This window comes from Stegastes partitus, unplaced genomic scaffold, assembly GCF_000690725.1.
Source record: "Stegastes partitus isolate 25-593 unplaced genomic scaffold, Stegastes_partitus-1.0.2 Scaffold14, whole genome shotgun sequence".
NCBI classification, from domain to species: domain Eukaryota; kingdom Metazoa; phylum Chordata; class Actinopteri; family Pomacentridae; genus Stegastes; species Stegastes partitus.
Genome location: NW_007577745.1, coordinates 559394 through 582741, shown reverse-complemented (window position 1 = coordinate 582741; position 23348 = coordinate 559394). Strand labels below are relative to the sequence as shown.

The 23348-nt window shown below is 46.8% G+C and overlaps 1 protein-coding gene across 1 annotated transcript in view; it reads left to right on the top strand.

Moving 5' to 3' along the window:
- Nucleotides 1–3651: 3651 nt before the first annotated feature.
- Nucleotides 3652–23348, top strand: part of skib (v-ski avian sarcoma viral oncogene homolog b) — a 31940-nt gene continuing 12243 nt past the window's right edge. Inside the window, exon 1 of the mRNA XM_008289502.1 lies at nt 3652–4896. Coding sequence (XP_008287724.1) covers nt 4003–4896 — 894 coding nt within the window. The 5' untranslated portion in view covers nt 3652–4002. The remainder of the gene's footprint in view (nt 4897–23348) is intronic.

The following is a 23348-nucleotide window of genomic DNA, read 5'->3' as shown; positions in this document are numbered from 1 at the left end:
CCTGTTGCCCCTTCCTCATGAAATAAATCAAAGTATGTGACAGTAGACGTGGCAGCGGGATGGAAGCCGTGCAGACACACACCTGAAGTGAGAATATTTCACCTCGTTCTGTATCGTTGAAGTTTGTGATCGGCTTATTTATTCTGTTTTGATGCATTATTAGGTCGTGAGATTATTTTTTTAACATCCTGCTGTACTTATTAAACTCAGACCAGTCGTTCTGTTTTATTTAACAGCAGCTGTAAGAAGTTTTCCACCTTGGTTTTGATTGAAATGTGGAAAATGAGATTTAAATGGAGAAATGTGACGTTAATGATCGGGGAGGTTTTTAAGTCAAATTAAATATCAGACGTTCAACATTTTGTAATTTGTGACTCTGACAAAATAAATAAGGACTAATATGTGTGTGTGGATGCTTTTTGTACATGTATGTTAAACTCCTGGATCCACTGATCTTCTGACAGACGTTAAGAGAAGGTTTTTGGTGCCAGACAGAAATAAACTGTTGAATATTGTGGTGAGATGATGTTCATAATTAAACATGCGTCGCTTCATGGAACTTTTTTAAAGTGTTGAAATATTTGAATCTATTTGTAAAAAGAAAAAAAACAAAAAAAAGTGGTGAATAAATGTTTTTTCTATTTCATTTAAGATCATGTTCAGATTTCGTATTTTTGTCGACACGTCTGTGAAAATGAGTTTTGTCTGTAAAAAAATCAAATAGTTCTACTGAATAAAAAAGCAGCGCGGCCAATGGGAAGCCTCGTCTGTGTCCTGTTAGCGAATAGAAATGATTCTTCCATTTTCTGGTAATTCAGCCTAATTTGCATGCTGTACGTTTGATAGAGCTGTATTTATTTTTTAATAGGACAAAAACTGTTATTTTACTTTTGGTAAATAAAATGCATCTGTTCATGTTTGCTCTGTTTCTCTCTCTGTTCATGACAAACTTTCCTCTGAGTCGGTTTAGTGTTTGTGCCTCTCATTGGTTAATATTTAGCACCCTCCAGTGGTTAGAAGAGATAAATGACCAAAGCAGACCAATGGAAGAAGGTTCGCTGTCATGTTTTAACAAATACTGTCACCTCTTGTCAGCTAATTAGCAAATAAAATATATAAAGATTGAGAATATAATGTGCAAGAGTAGAAATAGCTGCAGTACTCTCAAATTATTCAGATCCTTCAGTATAGTTACAAAAACCACATTAGAAAAATTAGAAGTCATCTATTAAACATGTTATTTAAGTGTGGAGGTGTTGTCAGGAACGTGTCCACGTATAATTCAACATGTGCTCTATTTTGTAAGGTGGAGTTAAAGTTAAATCATTCTGACTTCAGTCTTTGATTATTTCAGTTATGGATCCATCCTGTGATTATCTTTATTAGGACGACCGTTTAGCAGCTGGATGAAGCCGGAGACTTGAGGCGAGATAAGGTGCAGACCAGCCGGGTGTTTATTCAACGACACGTTACAAAAATGAGACACAAACAGCAACCAAAAAAAAAGCAAAAGCAGTCAACTGGTGGCATATATCCTGCTGCTCCTTCTCTCTCCTCTCTGTCCTCATTCAACTGCCAGCTTTTTATAAGCAGCCCCTTAATCAGCCTCTCAGGCCGACCAACGTACGGGTTAACCTAAAATAATCAAACACAAGAAACACACCAAAAACACGACTTCATTACTTTGAACTACTATAACAAACATTAAGACTAAATATTTATTTCATAAAAACAACTGCCGACATCCCCATCAAACAACAAATCTATTTCATCACCTGAAGACAGTACGACCCCCCCTCTCCTCAGCTACATTTGGTTTCTCCCAGAACCTTTAAAAGGTGTTCCAGGCCATGGGGGGACGCTTTAGGATGGAACACCTGAGGAGACAGAAGAGAGGTGACAAACTTTTCAACTCACACATTCACACTAAAACTAATGCCACACACCCACTTCTCTGGTCGTTCAGATATTAATTAAGTCCAATCATTTAATCATGGTACTGAAGCTGCTTTCTGTGTCTTGTAGGCCTCACCTGGTTTCCACCTGGTGCTCTGAGGAGAAGCCATCCAGCACCACGTTAGCCCCAACGCTACACTCATTAAACTCATCCCTCCTTCATTGTCTGGTGTCTTATTATGTTTATCCCAGAATAGGCACCTACCTGTAGGTAATGAAGATCAGCTTCATCACAACCTTCTGGACTGATTCATTGATTGTTTAGTTTATAAGAGTTCTGAAAATAGTGAGAAACGTCCGGTTACCTGCAGCCCAAACTGACATCCTCACTTCTTGCTTTTTGACACCAATAACCAGAATAGACATTAATTTGAGAAATCTTTACATCTGTGCAGCAGTGATAGTGAAATGTGAAATGTTTTTACATGAGAAATGGTTCAGATGATTGTCAACATAGCTGGAAATGAGTGACTGGTTGCTGCCATTAATAGCAATTTAAAGATTTAATCCATAAACTCTTCATATGTTTTGTACAGAATTAAAGAACTTATTTCCATTTACAACATAGTGGAGCAGAAACATGGAAGCAAAACACGGACAAACTGACACAATATATTCTATTGTGCACCTAAAAACCTGATTAGAAAACACAGAATTAAACACGATTATGAAAACACACAACAATATGCAGCATATATATAATATACATAACTGGAGCACCACAGCTGGTATTCTGCATCCTACACACCATTTAATGTTTAACTCTCAGTTTAGTGAGAATCTTTATTTTTTATTAATTTATTTTTTGGAAGTAAAACAGATATAGATCATTTGTTTTAAATTCCCTGTTATGTAAAATAATGTAGCTGCTAGAAGGTCCACTGGAAACACATGGAACAGCTGATAACGATGGAGAGTGTGCATTTATTTTTCTTTTTTTAAAATATTGAATTGCACATTTAAATACACAGAAGCATTACTGATAAATCTGCTGTAATTATTAAATACGATGCAGAAAGAATGCTCCCTGTGAGCACCATAGTATTATAATGTACTATTTTATAATAATTATTTGCATTAATAACTTTTTATCAGGTCAATAATCTGCTCCATTGCATCATATTTTATAAACTGATCATATCTTGTGTATTTTTTATGCACTATAAGCGGCTGTAATGTTTAACTTGTAATTATAGTGTAAACATGTAGAATAGAAATGCTCCAAAAGGAAACGGAAGTCGCTCCAAAGTGTTCTGAATGATGTTCCGATGCTCCTCCAGCTGCTGCTTTACATTCAGAGTCCAGTTTAGATCATTTTAAATATTCATGTTCGCGCATCAGAGACGCAGAAAGTGCTGATCTGCGTCGCTTTCACATTCAAACTAAGTTTCTGTTTATATTTCCAATATCTGCTCCAGTTTCCAGAGCTCCACCCTCGCCTCGGTTTAGAAGGATTTTTTTTTTCTTTCTCTCTCTCTTTCTTTTTTTTCTTTTTCTTTTTTTTTAATGTGCAGCTGCCATGTAGCAGAGGGAGGAACAGCTGGCTGAGGGAAGAGCCAGCCCGGGGAGTCAGTCACATTCCTGGCTGGGATTCAATGACTGAACCAGACACAAACAAACAGAGAGGGCGAGAGAGAGAGGGAGAGAGAGGGAGAGAGAGAGAGAGAGAGAGAGAGAGAGACTCACACATTGAGTGAGAGGGAGACGCACGGAGAGCCAGACGGAGCAGACGAGCCATATTTCGGGCGCACATTAGGAGTGCGTAAAACCGCAGGAGCACAGAAACATAGTACCCGGTGATTGTACGGCGGATAATACGAGTTCAGAGTCTGACTTGTCGACTTTAATTGCGTCTGCTTACAGGAACTGCCCTATGATTTCAGCAGCCGTCAGTTTTCTGAATGGACGCGCTGGGAAGCTTCTCCGGTGACATGGAAATGCGCGTTATTGAGCGTGTATCCGGATGCTGAGGACGAGCGAGCCGATAAGTCAATTCCAGCTTTCATTTTAGGAGTTTCTGAACTCTCTCTTCCAGCCGGCTACAACATGGAGGGCACCAGCTTCCAGCCCCATCCCGGACTTCAACAAACTCTCAAGCAGTTCCATCTGAGTTCCATGCGCTCGCTCGGCGGACCGGCGGCGTTCTCCGCTCGGTGGCACCAGGACTCCCTCTTCTGCAAAGATGGCAAATCCGCAGAGTTGATGCTCACCCTGCCGGCCCAGACGCCCCCGGTGATGTCCGGGCCACTTTTCATCCCCTCCGACCGCTCCACGGAGAGGTGCGAGACGGTGCTGGAGCGGGAGCCCATCTCCTGCTTCGTGGTCGGCGGCGAGAAGCGGCTGTGTCTGCCGCAGATCCTCAACAGCGTCCTCAGAGATTTCTCCCTCCAGCAGATCAACTCGGTGTGCGACGACCTGCACATCTACTGCTCCCGGTGCACGGCGGACCAGCTGGAGATCCTGAAGGTGGTGGGGATCCTGCCCTTCTCGGCGCCGTCCTGCGGGCTCATCACCCAGACGGATGCTGAGCGCCTCTGCAACGCGCTCATCTACGGCGGCACCTACCCGCCTCACTGCAACAAGGAGTTGGGCTCGTTGGAGTTTGAGCGAACCGAGAAGAGCTTCAAAGTGTACCACGAATGTTTCGGCCGGTGTAAAGGCCTGTTCGTCCCGGAACTGTACAGCGGTCCGGCCGCCGCCTGCATCCAGTGCATGGACTGCAGACTCATGTTCCCCCCGCACAAGTTTGTGGTCCACAGTCACAAGAGACTAGAGAACCGGACAGTCCACTGGGGCTTCGACTCGGCCAACTGGCGGGCTTATGTGCTCTTAGACCCGGACTACACCGGCAAGGAGGAGAAGAGTCACCTGGAGCAGCTGCTTAAAGAGTTAAAAGGAAAATATGACCTGACGGGCAAACTGTCCAGTAAGCCCTGCAGAGTAAGTCCTCCTGCTTCCCCTTGTTCCAGGCAGCACTTAGACTTTAATGTTTGTGTGTGTGGATGTTTCCAGAGCCTCAGGCCTGCTCCAGCATCTGCATTCATTAGCATTCATTTTAAGAGGACCTCTGTCTGCTCTGATTGATTGATTGCTGCCAGTTTTTATTAATATTATTAAGTTGTCATGCACATCACATCCCCTCCGTTTGTACCTGTCCCGTCTCCTCCTGCACCAAACAGCCTCACTCCCACTCACTGTGTGTGAGCGAGGTGAGCCTGAAGCCTCCCCACATCAGCCTGACAGCCATCCCATCATCTCAAACTCAACCCCCAGCAACCCAACCCCCAGGTTACCCAAGGGCATCTGCATTATGATAAATGGAGTCCCTGTGATATATTTTATGAGCGTGAGAGAGGAGAGGGGGGCAGGGGACCCCATTATGGTGCCATGAGGTGGGGAGCGGGATAAGAGTTTAATGAGGTCTGGAATATGGAAATGTGTGTGAGTGACAAGGGGTTGGTCAGGACGGGATAAGATAAGGGTGAGTGTGTGTGTGTGTGTGTGGGTTTGTGTGTGTGTTGTGGCTTCTCTTTGCGTGGGTCTTAGATGTTTCGTGTGGACAAAGGGCCAGGAGACGAGGAGGCTGTTCCTTCGTCACAGAGCAGCTGCTGTGTGGGACTCTGCTAATGAGTGGACATCTCTGTATGCATCACCGTGGCGCTGCTCCAGCCTGAGCAGGAGCCAGGAGATGTCTCACAGGGAAACCTCAGTACTCTCTTTGAAAAAAGAGAAAAGTCTGAGGGAAAATGTTGTTGGCTTATAGAAACATGTCTGAAATAACAACAGGAAGATGTGACGGGGGAGAGGAGGCGGTGCTGATGTGTGCTTCTTCCCCAAAGTGGACACAGTCTTTGCAGGAATATTTGTGTTTTTTTTCTAATTCCTGCACCTGTGCTTAGTGTCCTCCTGTCGTGATGTACGACCTGCGAGTTTGCATGTTTCCTCAAAATGGTGAGTCCCGCGCTGACAGGCTTTCAGTGTGTGGGATCCACTCAGGGCCGAGCATCACGGAGGCAGCGTAGTGGAGGGGGCAGTGCATGTTTGCTGTGGTTCACTGTCAGTCGTGTCCCAGTTAGCAGACAGGCCTGGTCCTCAGGGAGCCGCACACCAGCACTCTCCCATACATCAGGCTGACAGGCCAAGCTGCTGAAAGGCCGGACCGGGCCTCGTAGAGCGCGTTTGGCTCGGCTTACCCATGAAATAAAAACACAATGTTATCGGTCTGCCTCAGCCTCCCTCTAATGTCAGAGTGTTTTATTAATAAGAGACAGCCTCGAAGGTTACCTCCTCTGCCTGTATCATCTGTCTAGACTCCCACCTCATCCAGAGCGCACGGCGGTCGGTGCAGATACAGAGAAGCTGTCGGGAAAATTATGGGTTTTATTGTGGAAAAGTTTTGAAATGGAGTTTCCCTGAGAGGTTTAGGTGTAATTCACCCTGATTTGGGTTTTTATTGATAAGCTGTGAGCGCACAAAGTGAAACATAACCACCAATCATTCAAAAAAAAAAAGAAAAAACTACATCCTGCTAGCAAGAAGCAGAAGCCAGATCCGACACCAGCGAATCGCTGCGTCTGTTTTGCATCAAAATCAACATTTGGTCATTTGCAGATGAGGGCAGATTGCAGAGAGGACGCTGCAGACTCTCTCATTCACAAGATGCAGGGTGTGTGAGCCGGGCCTTGACATGTGTTGTCAAAGGGCCGCAACCTCTGACCTTTCCCCAAAGACACTGACCCGGCCTTCCCCCCATTCTTTTTACACCATCCAATCACATGCCCTTGTGTCCAGTCCACCGGCCAGATGGCTGTCTGATAAAGGACATAGGAGGGATATCCACGGGCCAGATAACAAACACTGCTCTCGACTGCAGCTTGATTCCAATTAAACATCTGCACATTAGCGCTGTTTGTTCTGAATCCGACGTGATTATTACTGCCGATGTAAAATTTTATGGAAATTTTGAGTCGGTTTCAAACGACTTGCTCCATTGTGCTGAACTTTGCATGTAGTAATTCAAATATTAACTTTTCTGATTAGCATGGAAATCTTCAAGAAAGAGGATTGGAATTGGAAAAAAAAAAAAAAAACTTTTTTCAGGCCAAAGTCAAATACTTCTGAGCATTAACTGTAAAAAAAAAAAAATCCCTAAGAAGTGAGGGCAATGCGATCAATCATCTGACTGAGTGGAGAGTAAAAGGAGACTCTGGAGAACTGTGTAGACCCTTCTTAATGGAATGGATATTAAAACCAGTCAACTGAGGCAAATTTATGCCATTTCTCATCTCTTTGTTCTCCTCACTCGACGCAATTAGCCTCAAACCTGGAGTAAACCAAAGTGTGTGTCGAAGGCTAAACGCTGGTGTGTTTGGCTCATGAGCTGTTATTAAAAGTGAATAAATGAATGGAGAGAGAGAAAAACATCTCCCTACCTTTCTCCACTATCTGCTAGCTGTGCGTATATCTGCACTTGTGTGTGTGGGTGTCTTTATGTATAGCGAGCGTAGTGTGTTTGCATGTAAACAGGCAAGTGTAATGACTGGATCAGCTGTGTGAGCCAGATTAAAATGAGCTCACTGCCGGCTCATTTCCATTCCCATCTGTCTGCTGACCTCTGGGAAGCCCTGAAGAATGACATGGTGCATCTCTTTGGTCCTTGATGGGCCTGTCTGACCCAGCCAGCTAAGACCCGACAACCCACCCACGTCACCCAGATAAACAAAGAGTGAGTCGCTTTTAATACCGATTTAGCACATTTCTCTCCATCCTGCTGCAGAAAAATTCGTGATCTAGTTTGTTTGGAGCTCGTGGTTGGCTCGCCGTCTCCTGCTGGTCCTCCACTTGGAGATATAATTATTTAGAGCACAGTTGCCCCCCCTCCCCTCCGACCAGCCCCCTCCTCAGAGCACCATCACCTCATCTCTGCAGCGACTGCTGGCTGAAGCGTTTTTGGCCGAAGCGGGGGACGTTGTGCGGAGCCAGAGGGGTGTCAGGAGCTCCCAGGGGTTGTGGCCTCCATTCTGGCGGCGATGACCCCATGTTAAAAGGGTGTCAGCTGGGGTTCTGTCATGGGTAATGTCTGCTAAAGACCTGCCGCCTCCTTTGTTTGAGCGCCGGGCTTTCAGAGGCTGTGAAGTGCAGCGGTCTCTCTTTGTTAGCGGCGTGTTTCTTTGGGCGCTGTGCGGCTGGGCCGGTAACCTCCCGCCTCTCCTGGGGTGGGAAGGCCACGCTGGCGAGCTTGCTATGTCACCGGTTTCCTGGTTGTGTGCACCAAGACAGATTGGAGCCTGCCATGGTGTCTGCATGTCTGATGGAGATGGGGCTGGGGAATCATTCAGTATCATCATTATTGGACTTTCAGAACTGCATCTGTCATTATACCAGGACATATATATAAATATGTGTGTGTGCTGTCCAAAGTACTAATTGCAGAAAAGCTGGTATTAACTAAACAAAAGTAGGAAGTGAAATCTTGGTTTGACCCAATTTTGGTTTTGTCTCATGGGGACGACCCGAACAACTTCAAATATCAAACAGATTTATTATATGTGACTGTGAATACACATCATGCTTTAATCATGTGATCTTTTTCACAGACATGAACATGTATTACCAACATGACGACAAAAACATACCACAGCACTCCCTCATAAAGACAACGTAGTGGAAGAAGTATTTAAATCACTGAGTTAAAGTAACTGTACCACAATTTTTAAATTCTTAGGTACAAGTAAAAGTTCAAAACATTCAAGTTCAATCGTAAAAACATCACAATGTACCCGAAGTATTCGTAATACCATAAAATACATGCTGTCAGTTATATTATATTACTACACTAATTAATCTGAAGCAATGCATCATGTTAAAGGATCATTTGAATGTAAACAACTCCTTGAATGTGAAACCAGTGAGTAAAAAAAAAAACAATATTTCCCTGTTATTGTAGTGAAGTACTCTGAACATAACCCAACATTGTGCTCCGTAGTTTTATAAATATTCTCACATTCACGGCTGCATGTTTGGCATTTTATGGCACAAAGTAAAACAGCACGACCAGAACAGGCGACGATCAAAAGGCGTCCGTACACACACACACACACACACACACACACACACACACACACACGTATGCACTGTAGTGTGGTAATTAAGTTATAAAAAAGCCCCGGAGCTACAAAAGCAAAGCGTTTCTGGAATATCAGACGCTCATTATTGCCTGTTTCTATTTCGGATCATTTCATGCGGACAGTGTTTTTGCTCGGTTCCTCTCGAAACCTCGATGACACAGCACAGTGCTAATGTGTGAAAGACTTCTTGTATAACTCGGGGAGTGAGGGAGGACGATGATTAGTGTTGATCAGCGATGATGAGATGAGGGAGGAGATGAGCACTGGCTGTGACTGCAGTCAACAAGCCAGTCAGTCCGTCGGTCTGTTAGTGGCAGAACAGATGCCTGTATTGAGTTAGTGTTATTCCACAATCATCATCAATTCCTCCTCGATCACCTCCTGATTTCCAGCTCTGTGATTAAGAGTCAGGCCCATCTGGTGCAGAGACAGGAAATCCTGGAGTCTGCATCTGCTGCTGGCTGAGCTACTAAGCTGCTGCAGTCAGGGGGTTTAAACTCTGATAATCCTACATAACTCCTGGAATGCAGAGACCATAGTGCACATCAAAACCGTCATCTTCTCTGGACAGCGTTTTCAGGAACACAGACAGACTCGGCCGCGGACTTTCTCCTCCTTCTCCTTCTCTGGCCCACTCAAAGCATCTTCACAATTTATAGCCAGTCCCTCTGGAATTTTCTAATTAGAGCATGAATTAGATATACTACAGAGAGTGCATTACACGGAGAAACCAACAGTGCAACTGCTTGTCGGATGAGGCTTCAGAGGCCAAAAGACACAGGCAGCGTTGCAATATTTATCCCCTTAAATTTTCAGTCTTGTTTCTCCTTAATGACCTGCAGCTCGAAGCGGCAGAACTGTTAGACCACATTGGAGATGTGCTAATGGAGCTCCAGCCAGAGCAGAAGTAGGCCCTGCTGGTGCCATATGACAAATCGGCATGCTGCTCTCGCCTACAATCCGCCCACCTACCACCTTCAAAGCTATCAGGAGGATTAGCTCACGCAGCTAAACCAAACAGACTGCTCAGTGTTCAGACAGCATTTGGTCCAAATCTTGTTCGTGCCTCCTGTTTTGATGGCTAGCAGATCACAATCGGGGGGCTGCTATCGGTTCACTTGCAACTGGTGCAGAGCCAAGTTGCCGTACAGCGCCGTGGCTGCGGGAAAGGGAAAATGAATGTTTTAGGGATTTACACGACTCCCTTGCTCTTTGGGATATGCATAATTTATTTTAGGATTAGGATGGTTTAGATTAACTTTGAATTCTCTGCTGAGTTCAGAAGACGGTGAAGCAGCGGAGACACGGAGGGGCGTGAACGTGCTGCCGTCTTCGTGACATAAAAGCTCCGAGTTCGGCTCCGGGAGGAGGAGGAAGAAGAAGAAGAAGAAGAAAAAAAAGAAGCTGGTTCGCGTTCCAGACCTGTTTTGTATATGTTTGTGCGTGTGGGCAGGCGTGGACCACAACATTCGGAGGCCTCTCTCAGACTCCACACACTCAGAAAGGACTCGTCCTCCTCAGTCAGAGTCTGCTCCGTACGCCTGTGATTGGAGGGCGCCTGTGGTTGCTAAGCAGAGCTGCTCTTCCTGTGCTAAATAAGAACTTCGTGCTCTCTGGCTGGTGAGCTCAAAGAAGCGCGCCAGAACACACACACACACACACACACACACACACACACACACACACAGACCTCACAGTGCAGAGACCTCATACAGTACAGAGACCTCACCCTCCTCCATTCACTGCCCATCCTCTTTCATTGTGACCTCCGCGCTGTGACTCGACAACTCTCTCCGCCTCCTCCTCCTCCTGCTGCCTCCCTGCTTTCCTTTCCTTTCTCCATCTCGTCCTCCTCCACTCTGCACCGCACGCACTTCTCCCACAGGTCAGCGCCGCGCAAAGCTCCCCTCTCCATCACCGAGACCTCCTTGACTGACACCTCCTCTGCCTCGCCGCCATCGCTCACCTCCTCGGTTTGACACCTCCTCGACCCCTGTAGGACACACACACACACACACACACACACACACGCCGATAAAGACACAGACACAGGCTCTCCTCCGCTCCTCCACTGAGATCTCCCACTGCACTCCCCCTCACACTGCATTATACTTAGATCTCCACCTCCACTGTAGTGAGCACATGCTGTATCAGTCTGTATTCAGACTGGCCTACATACAGCACGCCGAACATGTACCGCTGTGCTGTTCCAGGGGTGTGAGGTCTCGCTTTGGAGGGATGAAAACTCGCCGTCCATCTTTATTCTACACTTTTTTAAATACATATAGATAGATAGATAGATAGATAGATAGATAGATAGATAGATAGATAGATAGATAGATAGATAGATAGATGGATGGATGGATGGATAGATAGATAGATAGATAGATAGATAGATAGATAGATAGATAGATAGATAGATAGATAGATAGATGGATGGATGGATAGAAATGGAGGGAGTGCTACTTTGTCAGGATGACCTCATAACCATCCTCTAGGCTCGTTTCAAGAGCCCACTAAATGAACAAATTGAGTGGGATCCACATTTTTGGCTCTCTCCTGTTTTGCTCTGCGCTATTATAGATGACTATCATCTCCTGTATCTGCTGTGCCACCACATTCTCAAAATGTGGTCCAAGAGCACTGTGTCTTCTCTCTCGTGATCTGCAGCCCTCCACTAACTTTATTTCTCAGGGTTTTTATTTGTTTTTTGAGTTGTACGGCAGAGCGCTGGTTGAAAAGCTGCAAGCCCCTGCGTTGCTCTTCAGACCAGCTCAACATGCTTTCTTGCAGAGACGGAGCAATGCAGCATTGTCAGCAGGCACCCGTATCAAATGAATTCAGCACAGCTGTCCTAGCAGACTCCATTGCAGCGAGGGGGGAACGTTATTTATTCAGTATTACAGTCACCCCAGGACCCGTCATGGTCACTCTCTGCCACAGCATCATCTGGTCAAGTGGACATTTTCCCCCTCCCTGACCTTGCCGGATCTGTTTATGAGCTCGTTCCAAAGCAGTGTCTCTGCAAACGCATCCCGCCGAAGAGTTGACCGCCGCCTGCCCCGCCCAGCGCTCACTTTCTGTTCTTTCTGTCTGTGTCAGTGCAGCCGGGTCCACATTTAAAAAGACAGGCGTAGAGATGGGCCGCCGTTGCTCACATGCTGAGCCCACCTCCCCGCTCTCCCCTCCTTTTCGCAGGTGTCTAATAGTTGTGAGATTGCCCCGCGCTGTGCTGGCTGTGCCGGCTGCTTAGCAGGGCAGCCCGCCTCCCTCGCGCTGGTGGCGTTGACAAGCGTCTGGCTTTATTTCCAGCCAGTCGACGAGCGCAGACGCAGACAGCCACGGCTTGAAATAGAGCAGGCCCACCCTTTATCCTATAATGAGGGGACTATTATAAGCCTTGTGTCTTAAGCAGTGTATGGCCGATGTCAAGAGAAGAGCTACTACACACATCATCTTAAAAAACGTCAAGCTGCTTTTCAGATTATCATCAAAACGAAGTAATCACCTCTCCTTTTGGCGCCAACAGCCTTAATCTGAAGCCCAGGAGTGTGTGTTTTAGTGCAAGGTCGTGTCACCTTTGGTAATCTCGTGAAACCTTCCACTCGAGAGAGAGAGAGCGATGGAAAAAATATGAAAATGACGTGACAGATTCGAGCTGAAAAATATTGCCGTGACACAAAAGAGTCCGATTTTGGAAGATAATCAATTCACTGGTGACCTTGTTACAGTCGATTGTGTTCAGTCGAATGCAGAGATGATCGTCTGGTTGGGGCATCTGTCCTATATGGAATGTATGAATTATTCCAGGGGTAATAACGGGGCATTGTTGGTGCCCTCGTCCTCACAAAGACGCCCATCTCTGCATGTCCATATTTAATTCACCCCTTTCAGCTGCTCAACTGTACAGGCTGCTGATATAATGAGTCCCTCCAAAGAGATTAGTCGCCCTATCATCAACGCAACTCCCTAATTTCTCTGCCTTTGTTGTGGGCCAGGCTGTAGTAAATGGGATAAAGGGGCTTGGCCGGACACAGTGGGAGGAAGTGGCTTTTGTGCTGCTAGCAGGTGCAGTGGAATGACAGTGGGGCTTTTTGGGATGCACACGTGTACGCGTACGTGTGTGTGTGTGTGTGTGTGTGTGTGTGTGTGTGTGTGTGCGGCTCCGGGCCGGGAGGGTACGCGCTCCCCGAGTGCCGCTGAGATACACCAGGAACCTCTGCAGCTCGACTTGAACCCTCAATCACAGGGCTCCTCGGGGGTTTGCAGTAAATTCTTCAGGCGAATGGTTTTCTCTCCCCTTCCTCCTCCTCCTCCTCCTCCTCCTCCTCCTCCTTTTTCTCTCTCTTTTTCTGCTCACATCTGGTGAACAGCGCTAGCACCCCTGTCATCTTTTACTGCGTTGAGGTCATTTCCACCCTATCGGTAAAGTGGAAACACATGATGTGCAGGGTTCGGCCTTAATGGGGTGGGGCTGGCATGGACCAGCACTGACACAGCTTTACAGCCAAGTGCTGCCAGAACGGCCTCTCTGTGGAATGCCTCCAGCTCCAAAATGAAAGACATTTGGACGAAACAATGTTAGGACGCTCGTATTTATCCGCTAATAGAAATAAATAGCTACTTTACTTGAGTAAGTTCTCTGAAACACGGGGGATGCACGCTTGTTTTTTTCAGCAGTGTTTGGTTGAAATGTTCTGGGCAGTGAGATGGAGCTCTGCCGGCAAGAACACAGCCGAACAAGTCATTCATGACACTTTGAAAGTGCAAAAAAGAAAAAAGAAAAAGTCAAAAAAATGACTAAGTATTGTTTGGACTTACAGAAGGATAAGCGCATTATGAATACCAACTCCGGAAGACTCCTTTTGGAGTTTCTCTTGCTCTGTTCCAAGTTTTATTTATGCTGTAAAACTCTCCCCGTCCCACACGCTCTGCTTCTTAATCACGTTATTGATTCCAACTGGTGAGCTGGAGAGTCGGGTACAGACTTCGCCACATGCTCCTGATAAAGGGCGCGTTCTCAAGTTTAATTGGGATTCTCCTTCGGCAGAAATGTGGATTTCCTCGACTCCGTGTCCTGCTACACCATCCTTCCTAAAATATTTCACAGCACAGCTCGCAGCGTTTGTCATTCTCGGAGACGAGCTTGTGTCATTTGTGAAAGCTCGGCTCTGCCTTCTGACACGTTTTGCTTGATTTCTTGACAGCGCATCGTTAGTATCACATTCATCTCCTTTTGTTGTCTTTGCAGGGCACGGAGACGTATTCCTTTCCAGCCTCCTACCGCTCTTTTCTTCCCCTTTTTTCCCTTCCTTTTTGCTGTAATGTAATACAATCACTGCTCTATTTGCAATGATCTTAACAGCGAACAACATTTTGCCACACTGAGATAATTTGCTGCTCAAGAATCTCCGTGGAATTAACAGTTTTAATGGAGTTTTACTGCCTCGCTACATGGATCTCAATGTGTCTCCAAGCAAATTCCAGTCACACTGTGGTTTCCATTTTGTGGTAGACAGAGCTGCAGTGTAAAAAGGGGTGGGCTACAGTCAGTCGGTTACTGCTGTCTGTGGGTAGATTACAGGCAGGCAGACTGGCTGCTCCCAGCAGCTGCATGGATTTTTATTCCTGCTGTCCAACAGGACTCCATCATAGACTGCAGCAGCACTCGTTATTGAGGGCACACACTCCTGTGCTGCATGCCTCTGTCCTCATTACCTCTGCAGCAGCTTTAGCTCTTTGCCTTTGTTCTCTCTCTTGGCTTGAAACTGGAGAATATGGAGAGAAGTGCTGAGGCTGCAGTTAGCTCGGCTGCCCACAACTTCTGCCGCACAGGAGAAAACATAGCACAGACAACCGCCACCCCCCTAAGCCCTCTTGTCTACATATTTCCACAAAGCCAACGCACAGGGGATGCTCTAGTTTGATTCATCCTCCTGACTTGGATGTAGGCTGATTTGCTCAGCGCTTCCTTCTGTCGTCCTCTGCTGCTCGTGTCGCTTGTTTTGAGAGAAGGGCTTCGCTCTCGGCTGTATTTGTGCGTTGGCCCACTGACCAAATGCCCTCGCGGCCAATCTGCTGTGTGAAAGGTCCCATAGACGCGTTCCTCAGAGGCGTTAAACAGCAGCCGCGCAGAGTGGCTGGAGGGACAGTAAACTTTTATCACACTAATAACCTGCAGACACAGCTACCCTAATGGCTTAGGCAGCCATGCCAGGGGTTGCCTGGAGGTCAGGTTGAATTGCAGGACATAAATGGTAGATTCCAACCGGTAGAACAAATAAAGGACGGAGAAAAAAGACAAGGGGCATGTGAGGTGAGCAGAAGGGGAAGAAAGTTGTTATTGGAAGAGCAGATAATCACTTAAATTGATTTGCAGTAAAAAGGAAGCTATTGATCGGGCCGCTCTTTTATAACGAGGCGATCCGTGGCCTTTTAACCCTCTTTCCCACCCGCTCGCTCTCAAACGCTGGACTCGGTCCGAGCGCGCCGTCAAAGGGCACAACTCCTACACAAGTGACAAGTGAGTGAAAAGATTTGAGTTTGCCCAGCGCTCGGCGAAAACATTCGTCAGAGAAGTAGCAGCGCGAGAGGGGGGGATTTGTTAATGGAGTTCAAATCTAAACTTTTCCTCAGATTCCTCTCCCTCTGGCTGAGGTGGACGGGTCTTGAGAGTGTTTGTTTTAGGTGAAGTCAGTGCTGGAACAGAATGTTGTGAACCGCAGGCCAGACTGTGGTTCTGCGGTTCAGCTTCGACCTGAATGCAGACGGCTCTGTTTGTTTTGCTTCTCCGTTTCTCAGGGAGAATTTTAAACGCTGCCAAAGTCCTGCGCTCACACCCAAGGCACGCAAATAAAACCCCTTCACACACACAGAACGAAAGAAAAAAAAGCGTACCTGGGTGTAGTCGCTACATCTGGACTTGTGCACCACCCCGGCGTCGGGGTACGCATCCATACATAACCCGCTCCCGTCTTGTAAAAGGGCTCTTTGGGAGATGAGATGGCATTGGATTGTTTCAGTGGCAGGATGTTTGTGTGTTTTGTTCCAAGCCTTTTCATAAATAGCAGTTTTTATGTTACTGAGGTCAACTGGTTTTACTAGACTAGAGAGGCAAGTCCAGAGGCAAGGAGGCCTCCCCGCCATCTGGCAGTCATAAAAGGGGAGCAGGAGGTTTTTAGTGGGGCTTTATGGGATGGTAGGGTGAGACATTGAGGGGAGGAGAGACAGAGTGGATGGTGGACTCTGGTTGCCCCCGAGCTGCAAAGCTTCCTCTGCAGTCTGAATGACAGGTCAGAAGTTCATTGCCTTTTTTTCATCTTGCATCTGCCTTGTAAGGTGAAGGAGGTGACGCCTGGTTCAGAGTTCGAGGGCAAAGGAGAAGACGTCACCGCCATGTTGTTATCGCTGAATAAAGACGAATCCCAGCCACAGATCTGTGTCTAGATGTTTGGTGTGTTTTTGAAGACTGCAGCTCAGCGAGCGCCTCGGCTTGTTGTGCGACGCAGAAGATCAGACCTGAGTCCTACAGATGGTGCAGAATTATGTGGCTGCGTAAACACTGGTGATTCAATGGCTTGGTGTTGTTTGGGTATGCGTCACCCTCTCAGAGCGCCCTGCACGCCACAGAGTAACGGCCAGTGAGCTGTTCTGTGTGACTACAGACTCTGGGCTCGCCTTCCCTTTGTCCAGAAACAGCCTTAAAGTCAGGTGGCGGCTCTATTTTGTTTGCACATCCAACTTGTGGGAATAACAACATTGTTAAGCCATGAAAATACTGCAGATCGAGGCCAGTGAGATTCTCATGGAGATTTCAGTGATGAAGACACTCCTGAGAGCCCCAGTTATGATTTCTTTCCCAGTTTTTAAGAGCCTGAGCTGGAGCTGTCTGGACCATCTGAAGCTGGATGCTCTGCCTTATAGGTTTTCCAGAATGGGGTTATCATTGCAGAGGACTGTGCTGCTTTGCTGACTCTGGCACTGATACCTCCCATAGAGATTTCATTTGCTGTTATGCTGCAGCTGAGATGTGTTAACCCTTTAGCCCCTTCAAGACATTTAGGCAGCAAGGAGCCATGACCGAATGGTTCCCTCCACGTCACTGTATGTGCACATATCTGTGTGTGCAACATGAACCCACACATTAGAAGCAGTAATGTGTTTGTTGTATAAATTAATGATATCGGCCTCTTTCAGGGCTCGGCTGTTCAGACCCTCTGCCGCTTCTCGCAGTCTGTATATGAAGAAAAAGAAAAGTGCTGACAGCAAAAGAATGAGAGCGTGTTTGGCAGGCACGCCCTTGTAGGTTTCTGTGTCACTCAACTCTATTAAATTTTTAATCGTTTCCTTGCCGTGGTATCGCGCTCAGTCGCAAACTGTTTATGCTCCGTTCAAGTCATAAAATAGGAGCGAAAGAAAAATTAAGGTTCTTCCTCGTTAGTATAAAAATATACAGTATAATGCATAAATACATAAAATGATTATTAGTGTAACTGAGCAGGTTTTGACAGCTCTGTCCAACAATTATTCAAAAGTCTAATCTGCAGATTAATCAGCGATAATGCGTCTGCGCTGCCATCAGAGACACCACAGCGTAATCTGGTGCAACAATAGAGGCACTTTATACAGCGACGGGATCACTGTCACTCCAAAGGCCTCATTGTCACATTTATTGAAGTGTCTCCAGAAATTATCATGACAATGACATTAAATATACTTTCATTGCCAAGAACACTGATTGCACTTGACAAACTTTAAAGAAAGCATCAAAGGCACCTTCAAAAGCCGCCGCAGTGAAAGAATCCAGCCAGAGATCGAGACCGAGAGCCTCTCCACATACTTCATTCGCTCACATTTTGCGTCACGTCGGCGTCTCGAGCGTTAAGAAAGAGCGCTGGCCCCTGATTGAGCGGCTGGAAATGAGGGACTGTGCTCTTGCTTTAGTGGTTCCGTCCACTGCAGTGATTCAGGGGATAAAAATGTGGCCTGTGTCTCTTTAAGAGCGCTGGCCTGTCTGCAGAATGCATCAGTCCTGTGGAGCAGACACAGGCCAGCAGGAGGAGGGGGGTGAAGGGAGGAGCGTGGGGCTATGCGGAGGGAGGACGGAGGGAAGGAGGGAACAGCCGCAGTCTGGGCTTCCAGCCTCCTGGCTAGACTGCTGAAAGTTATTATTGAGTTCCTGTGTAGGGCCTCCCCTCCCTGTGGCATACTGCTCTGTGTTCACTACAAGGTAGACGGGGAGGACGGCAGAGGCAAAGAGAAAAGTTGGCAGCCTCCCATGCCCCTTTGCAATGACCTTATATGCAACAAATAAAGGATAATTTTGTTTGATTCTGTGTTTTTGCAAGGCCGAAGCCTCTGAAAGCCTTGCAAGACCGAGGGAGCAGCCACACACGCTAGCAGCCTTACAGCTGCTCGACAGCAGCTGAAGCTGCGGCCGGCTCGCTGTTGTCTTCAGTTACAGTTTAGCAGACGCGGCCTGTTTTCTTAGGAACGGCCTTAACTAGTCAAGACAAGAAGGTTGACGGTTCACCAATGGCAGAGCGCTGAACTAAATCCTCTGCCGGCGTGCTAAGTGATGAGAATGATTCAAGGACAGGTGGTGGAAGGTCACCGACTCCTTCTGTCTCCTTCCAACAACTTTGTCTTTACGGCAAACGACGCAGAAGGAATTTTAAAAAATGCAAAGTGAAGCACGACTGCAGCGGTGGTTAGTCTGCGTTGGTTTGCAGGACCTTTTGCAGGACTGCAGGTCTCAGAGATTTGCCGTCTGGTTAAAGGCCGTGGAGATTACACAGTTACATACATCATGCCTTCCACTCAGGCCTGTGCCTGCCTGCGACACTAATCCCTGGCCTGCCTTCCCCTTCAGCGGCTGCATTAGGGCCACGAAGCGCCTGCGTCCTTCCAGCTCAGCCCACCAAGAGAGAGACAGACTTTTATGTAATGCTCTGTCCGGTGTATTTGTTCTGAACCTGCTGTTGCTTTAAGCGGGGCTCCCGCAGGTTAACCGTACCCAGCTGCTGCCTGTCCTACTGTACTGAATCGCTGTGGCTCTGGTCCACGAAAAGCCTGAACCCATGCAACACCTGGGGCTCGGCTGTTTCCCCGCACATATCTTCTGTAGCATGTCACATATGCGCCCTGATTAGTCCCAGCATGTGCCTTCATTCATGGTCAGTGCGATCACTCGGCCTCCGTTTCAGAGCCGTCCCAGGCTGGGTTTGCAGGAAAGCTGGGCGAAGGGGGGAAAACCCTGGCGCTGGAATGGGTATTTTGTGGAGTTCTGTTTGTTGAGTCAGAGCTTAGTTGGGCTCTACTGTTATGTAGTTGCCATGGAGAAAAACACAGGCTCTTGTGCAATAAAATCATCCAGGAAAAGACATTTCCAAGAATTTTTCAGAGTGAAGAAACAGACGGCAAATTGCAGAATTCATGAGGTGCTGCGGTCCACCACCCACCCCTTCCAGCCCTCCATTTTAGAGCGCTCATATTCATTTTATGGAAGCTGCGAGGCTCGAGCCCTCTCACCTAATTACTTCTGTAAGCAGATATGTTTTCCTATGAATGGAGGAGGGAAACAAAACCAGTGTTTAAGGATGGAATGTGTGATCTTAGGAACGGATGTTGTGGGTGTTTTATCCCCTATTTCCCTTACAGACAATTCCTTGAACAAGTGGAAACAAGTGAAACGCTATTTGATCTCTGTCAAATATTACCGTATAGTCACACTGTGAGCTTGTTCTGCTTTTCCTCTGCCAGCCGGAGCAGAACAGGCTCCTGATGTTGTTTTGAAAATGGCTTGACAGTTAATTGGTTGAACACTTCTGTAACCCGTCGGCTTTCTTGTACTTTTTATTTTTTTACATTTTTTTTTTGTCCCGGAGCTTTTATTCTCTTCGGTTACGTCAAGGCTCCTTATTGCTCTTTAATGTGACTTCTTTTGTTCTCGCCGTTTCCCGTCTATCTGAATGAGCCCATTAGCACATTTCAAAGACGGCGGCTCTCCGGTCCTGCTGCATTAGAAAATTACCCGATACGTAACACTGCAAAGAAAAGATACCATCTTAGGTTTCCAAGCTTACAGGCTAAATTCAAAGTTCAAAGCTAATTAAACTGCACGAACGCCTTTTAAAGCCACGTCAGGTGACTTTGGCGTTAACTTTGATGGTGTTTCATTGTTTAATTGATCATAGGGGCAGCGCTGGTTTGGGTTTTCTGACCAGGACGGCAGCGTTTCAGCAGAATGACCAGGATGGTATCTATAAATTTCAGCAGGATTTATTACCTCAGTTGAACCAATTAGCTCCCGAGCAGTTTCTCAGGACGTACACTGTGTTGGTGTAATGACGTCACATGGGACCCTGAGCGAGCAGTGACCCTAACTTCACCTCAGCCTCTCGCAGCTTTTATGGCCTCCTCCCCTAAATCCCCCTCAGCCCACCCTTCCTTCCCCTCACACCTCTTAACCCCTGGTATTCATCCCATTTTCATCTTTCCAAATAAACCTGCCACCTGCCCTCCTCTCCACTGGCTGCTCAGGAGGGCATGTGGTCATGTGGCTCGGGTTACCGGGAAGGCACGGCGACACAAACCGCGGCTCAGCTAGCCGGCGAGCTGCTTGAACCTTTTGAAACGTGCCCAGCGCCTCAGAGGCTCATTGGCTGCTTGTGATTTGTTTATGGCTGAAATTAGCCGCGTGTTACTGTGCTGATGGTTGATCCCATTTCACGACAAGATGCCGATGAATTATTTATTGAGGATGGAATGTATTAGAGCAGTCTGGAAAAGGCAAGATGGCGGCTCCGGTGAGCGAAGGGCTTCGGATTGACCGTTGCCACAACGCTGACCTCCAAAGTCCTCTTAAGCGAGTGTTGCTGGGACTTTATTGGTCAGCTACTGCTCGATGAGAGCGAGCACATGGAAGGGTCTCGGTAATAATGGTGTTAGGACCAAGTATGTATTTTTAACGCTACGAGTCAGAAGATGATGCAACGGTTACCGTGTGAGTGTGTCTGGACATGCAAACTGTGCACAGATAATTGGTTTGAGGTTTGAACCCAGAACCTTCTGACTGTGAAGCTAACCAGTGCGACCCAGTCCTCCCAGCATGACACAGCGACTGCACACAACTTAGCTAAAGATATTCAAACAGTCATTGGGGCCAGTGGTACCAGAGGGTTGTAGTTTTTGCTTTGGCTGGAGCCGTCTTGGAGATACGAGTGATGTTCGTCAGTAGAGAACCGTATTTGACGTAAGACGACAACAGTCGAAAGCGTTACTGGCAACCAGGTGCCGGTAACAGAGACAGGATCTGAGACCCAAGACTCCCTAAAAAAAGAGGAAAAACAACCGGATTTGGGTGTCGAAACCTTTCTGCATCCTGTCGTCCTGAAGGTTTATTAAGCCACAGTGTAGGTTCGATAAATCCATATTTAGGCAGTGGTAGTAACACCTACCTCTTTGGCATGCTGGTAGTGTCTTTGGTGCTGGTACAGCATTGTGTGGGTCCGTGTTGGAGCACAAACGATGGTCTCCTGTTACTGTGTGGGTCTGAGTACTTTGGTGGTGACTCCTGGCTGCAGGAGCTGTTGTGTGGTAGGCGCTGTGAGCTGGTCTACAGGCTGGAGATGTTGGATCAAACAAGCAAGACACTGTGAGGATTGTTGGGCTTCAGTTCACTGACAAAAAAAACCAAGTCTGGGTTTCCTTCACGCCCCGGGAGAAACGGCTGACCCCGTTCAAAAGAAACGCTAAAGCACACAACACTAATTTTATCGCTGTGAAATTAGTGTAATTCATATCCAACCCCTGGAGGCGCTGCCCTCAATGTTTGTGTTGTGTCGCCCAGAACAAGACGCCGCTGTCTGCCGACGTTTCCCACAATCCGCCTGGTTTATGTGCAGAGAAAAAGATTCACTATTAAAAACTGTTTTTTTTTTCAGTCACCAGATAGTTTTGTACTTTGGTGGTGAGAAAAGCCTTTGAGCGTTCTGGAAAGACCTTCACAATCCCATTAGGTGTGATCAAAAGACTCTCTGAGTTTGTGAATAATATTAGATTTGATTCAGATTCAGGAGGCGTGTGTGGCAGGCCGTGAGGCTGCTGTAGCCTCGGACGCTTTGAGATGTGATCCTGCTTCTGACCTTCAGCTAAAATCGTCTCCAATAAAAGCTCCGCGTTTGCTGAGAGTCGAAGAAGGTAAAACATTTTGAGCTCAATCAACCGGCCAGTCTCTCCTTATTTTTTTGGTTTTGGACTGATAGTTTGACACAGAAGGCATTAGCATTTTCTGACACTTCATTAACCACAATTAGTTGACAGATTGATCTTAATATTTACAGCCTTGTTCTGCTAATGAAACTGCCTGAGAGGACAGCGACATGACGGCCGAGTAAATGACATCATGCAGGTTAAATGAAATGTGGTTTTCACTTATGCAAGTAATTTACAAAAGAAACCGAAGGAAACATTCGAATATGATGTGATTAAGATTATTTTAATTGATATGAAAGGCCGTCTGAGTTCTCGGCTCAAGCGTTTTATCTTCTACGGCGGTTAACTCGGACGTCTCGCCATCGAGCTCGGCCTGTCAATCCATACCGGAGGTCTAGACCTGCTAACTAGCAGCTCGCATGCAACCGCCCTCCCTCCCCTCCGCCGAGCTCGCATGCCTCCTCCTGTCCTGCGAGGGAGGTGCAGAGGAGCTGACCAGTACCAGGTACAGCGGGTGATATAATGGTCTGAGTATTTGGAGCTGTTACTGTTTGGGTTTTGGAGAGGTTATCCAGTGACATTTTAATCGTCTTTCTGCCTTCTTTGCCGTGGCATTAGTATTAATCTGCAGGATTAAAACTCAGCCAGTCAGACACTGGACTTGCTGTCTTGTTGTAGGGCAGAGGGGTAGCAGCGAGCAGCGGGAATGCCGTGCACACTTCCCTGCATACACGCTGCAATGTGCTTATCAGTGACAGACCGAGGTTTACAGGCTGGAGATATCCGGCTCGTGATGAGATGTTGGTTTATTAATGCATTGAAGGAGAGAGTTGGATTTTATTAGTGTGTTTCTTTCTCTACTCTGCAGGTACAAACCCAGAGATTTCACATGTCAACTCATATTTTCTTCTTTTTTTTATGAGATAATCTGCAAATTGTACACGTAAAGGTCAGTTTATCCGTCATGCAGAGCACCTTCTGCTCATAAAAACCACCATAATCTGCATCCAGTCTGACAGAATCATGCAACCTTAATATCAGGCAGATACG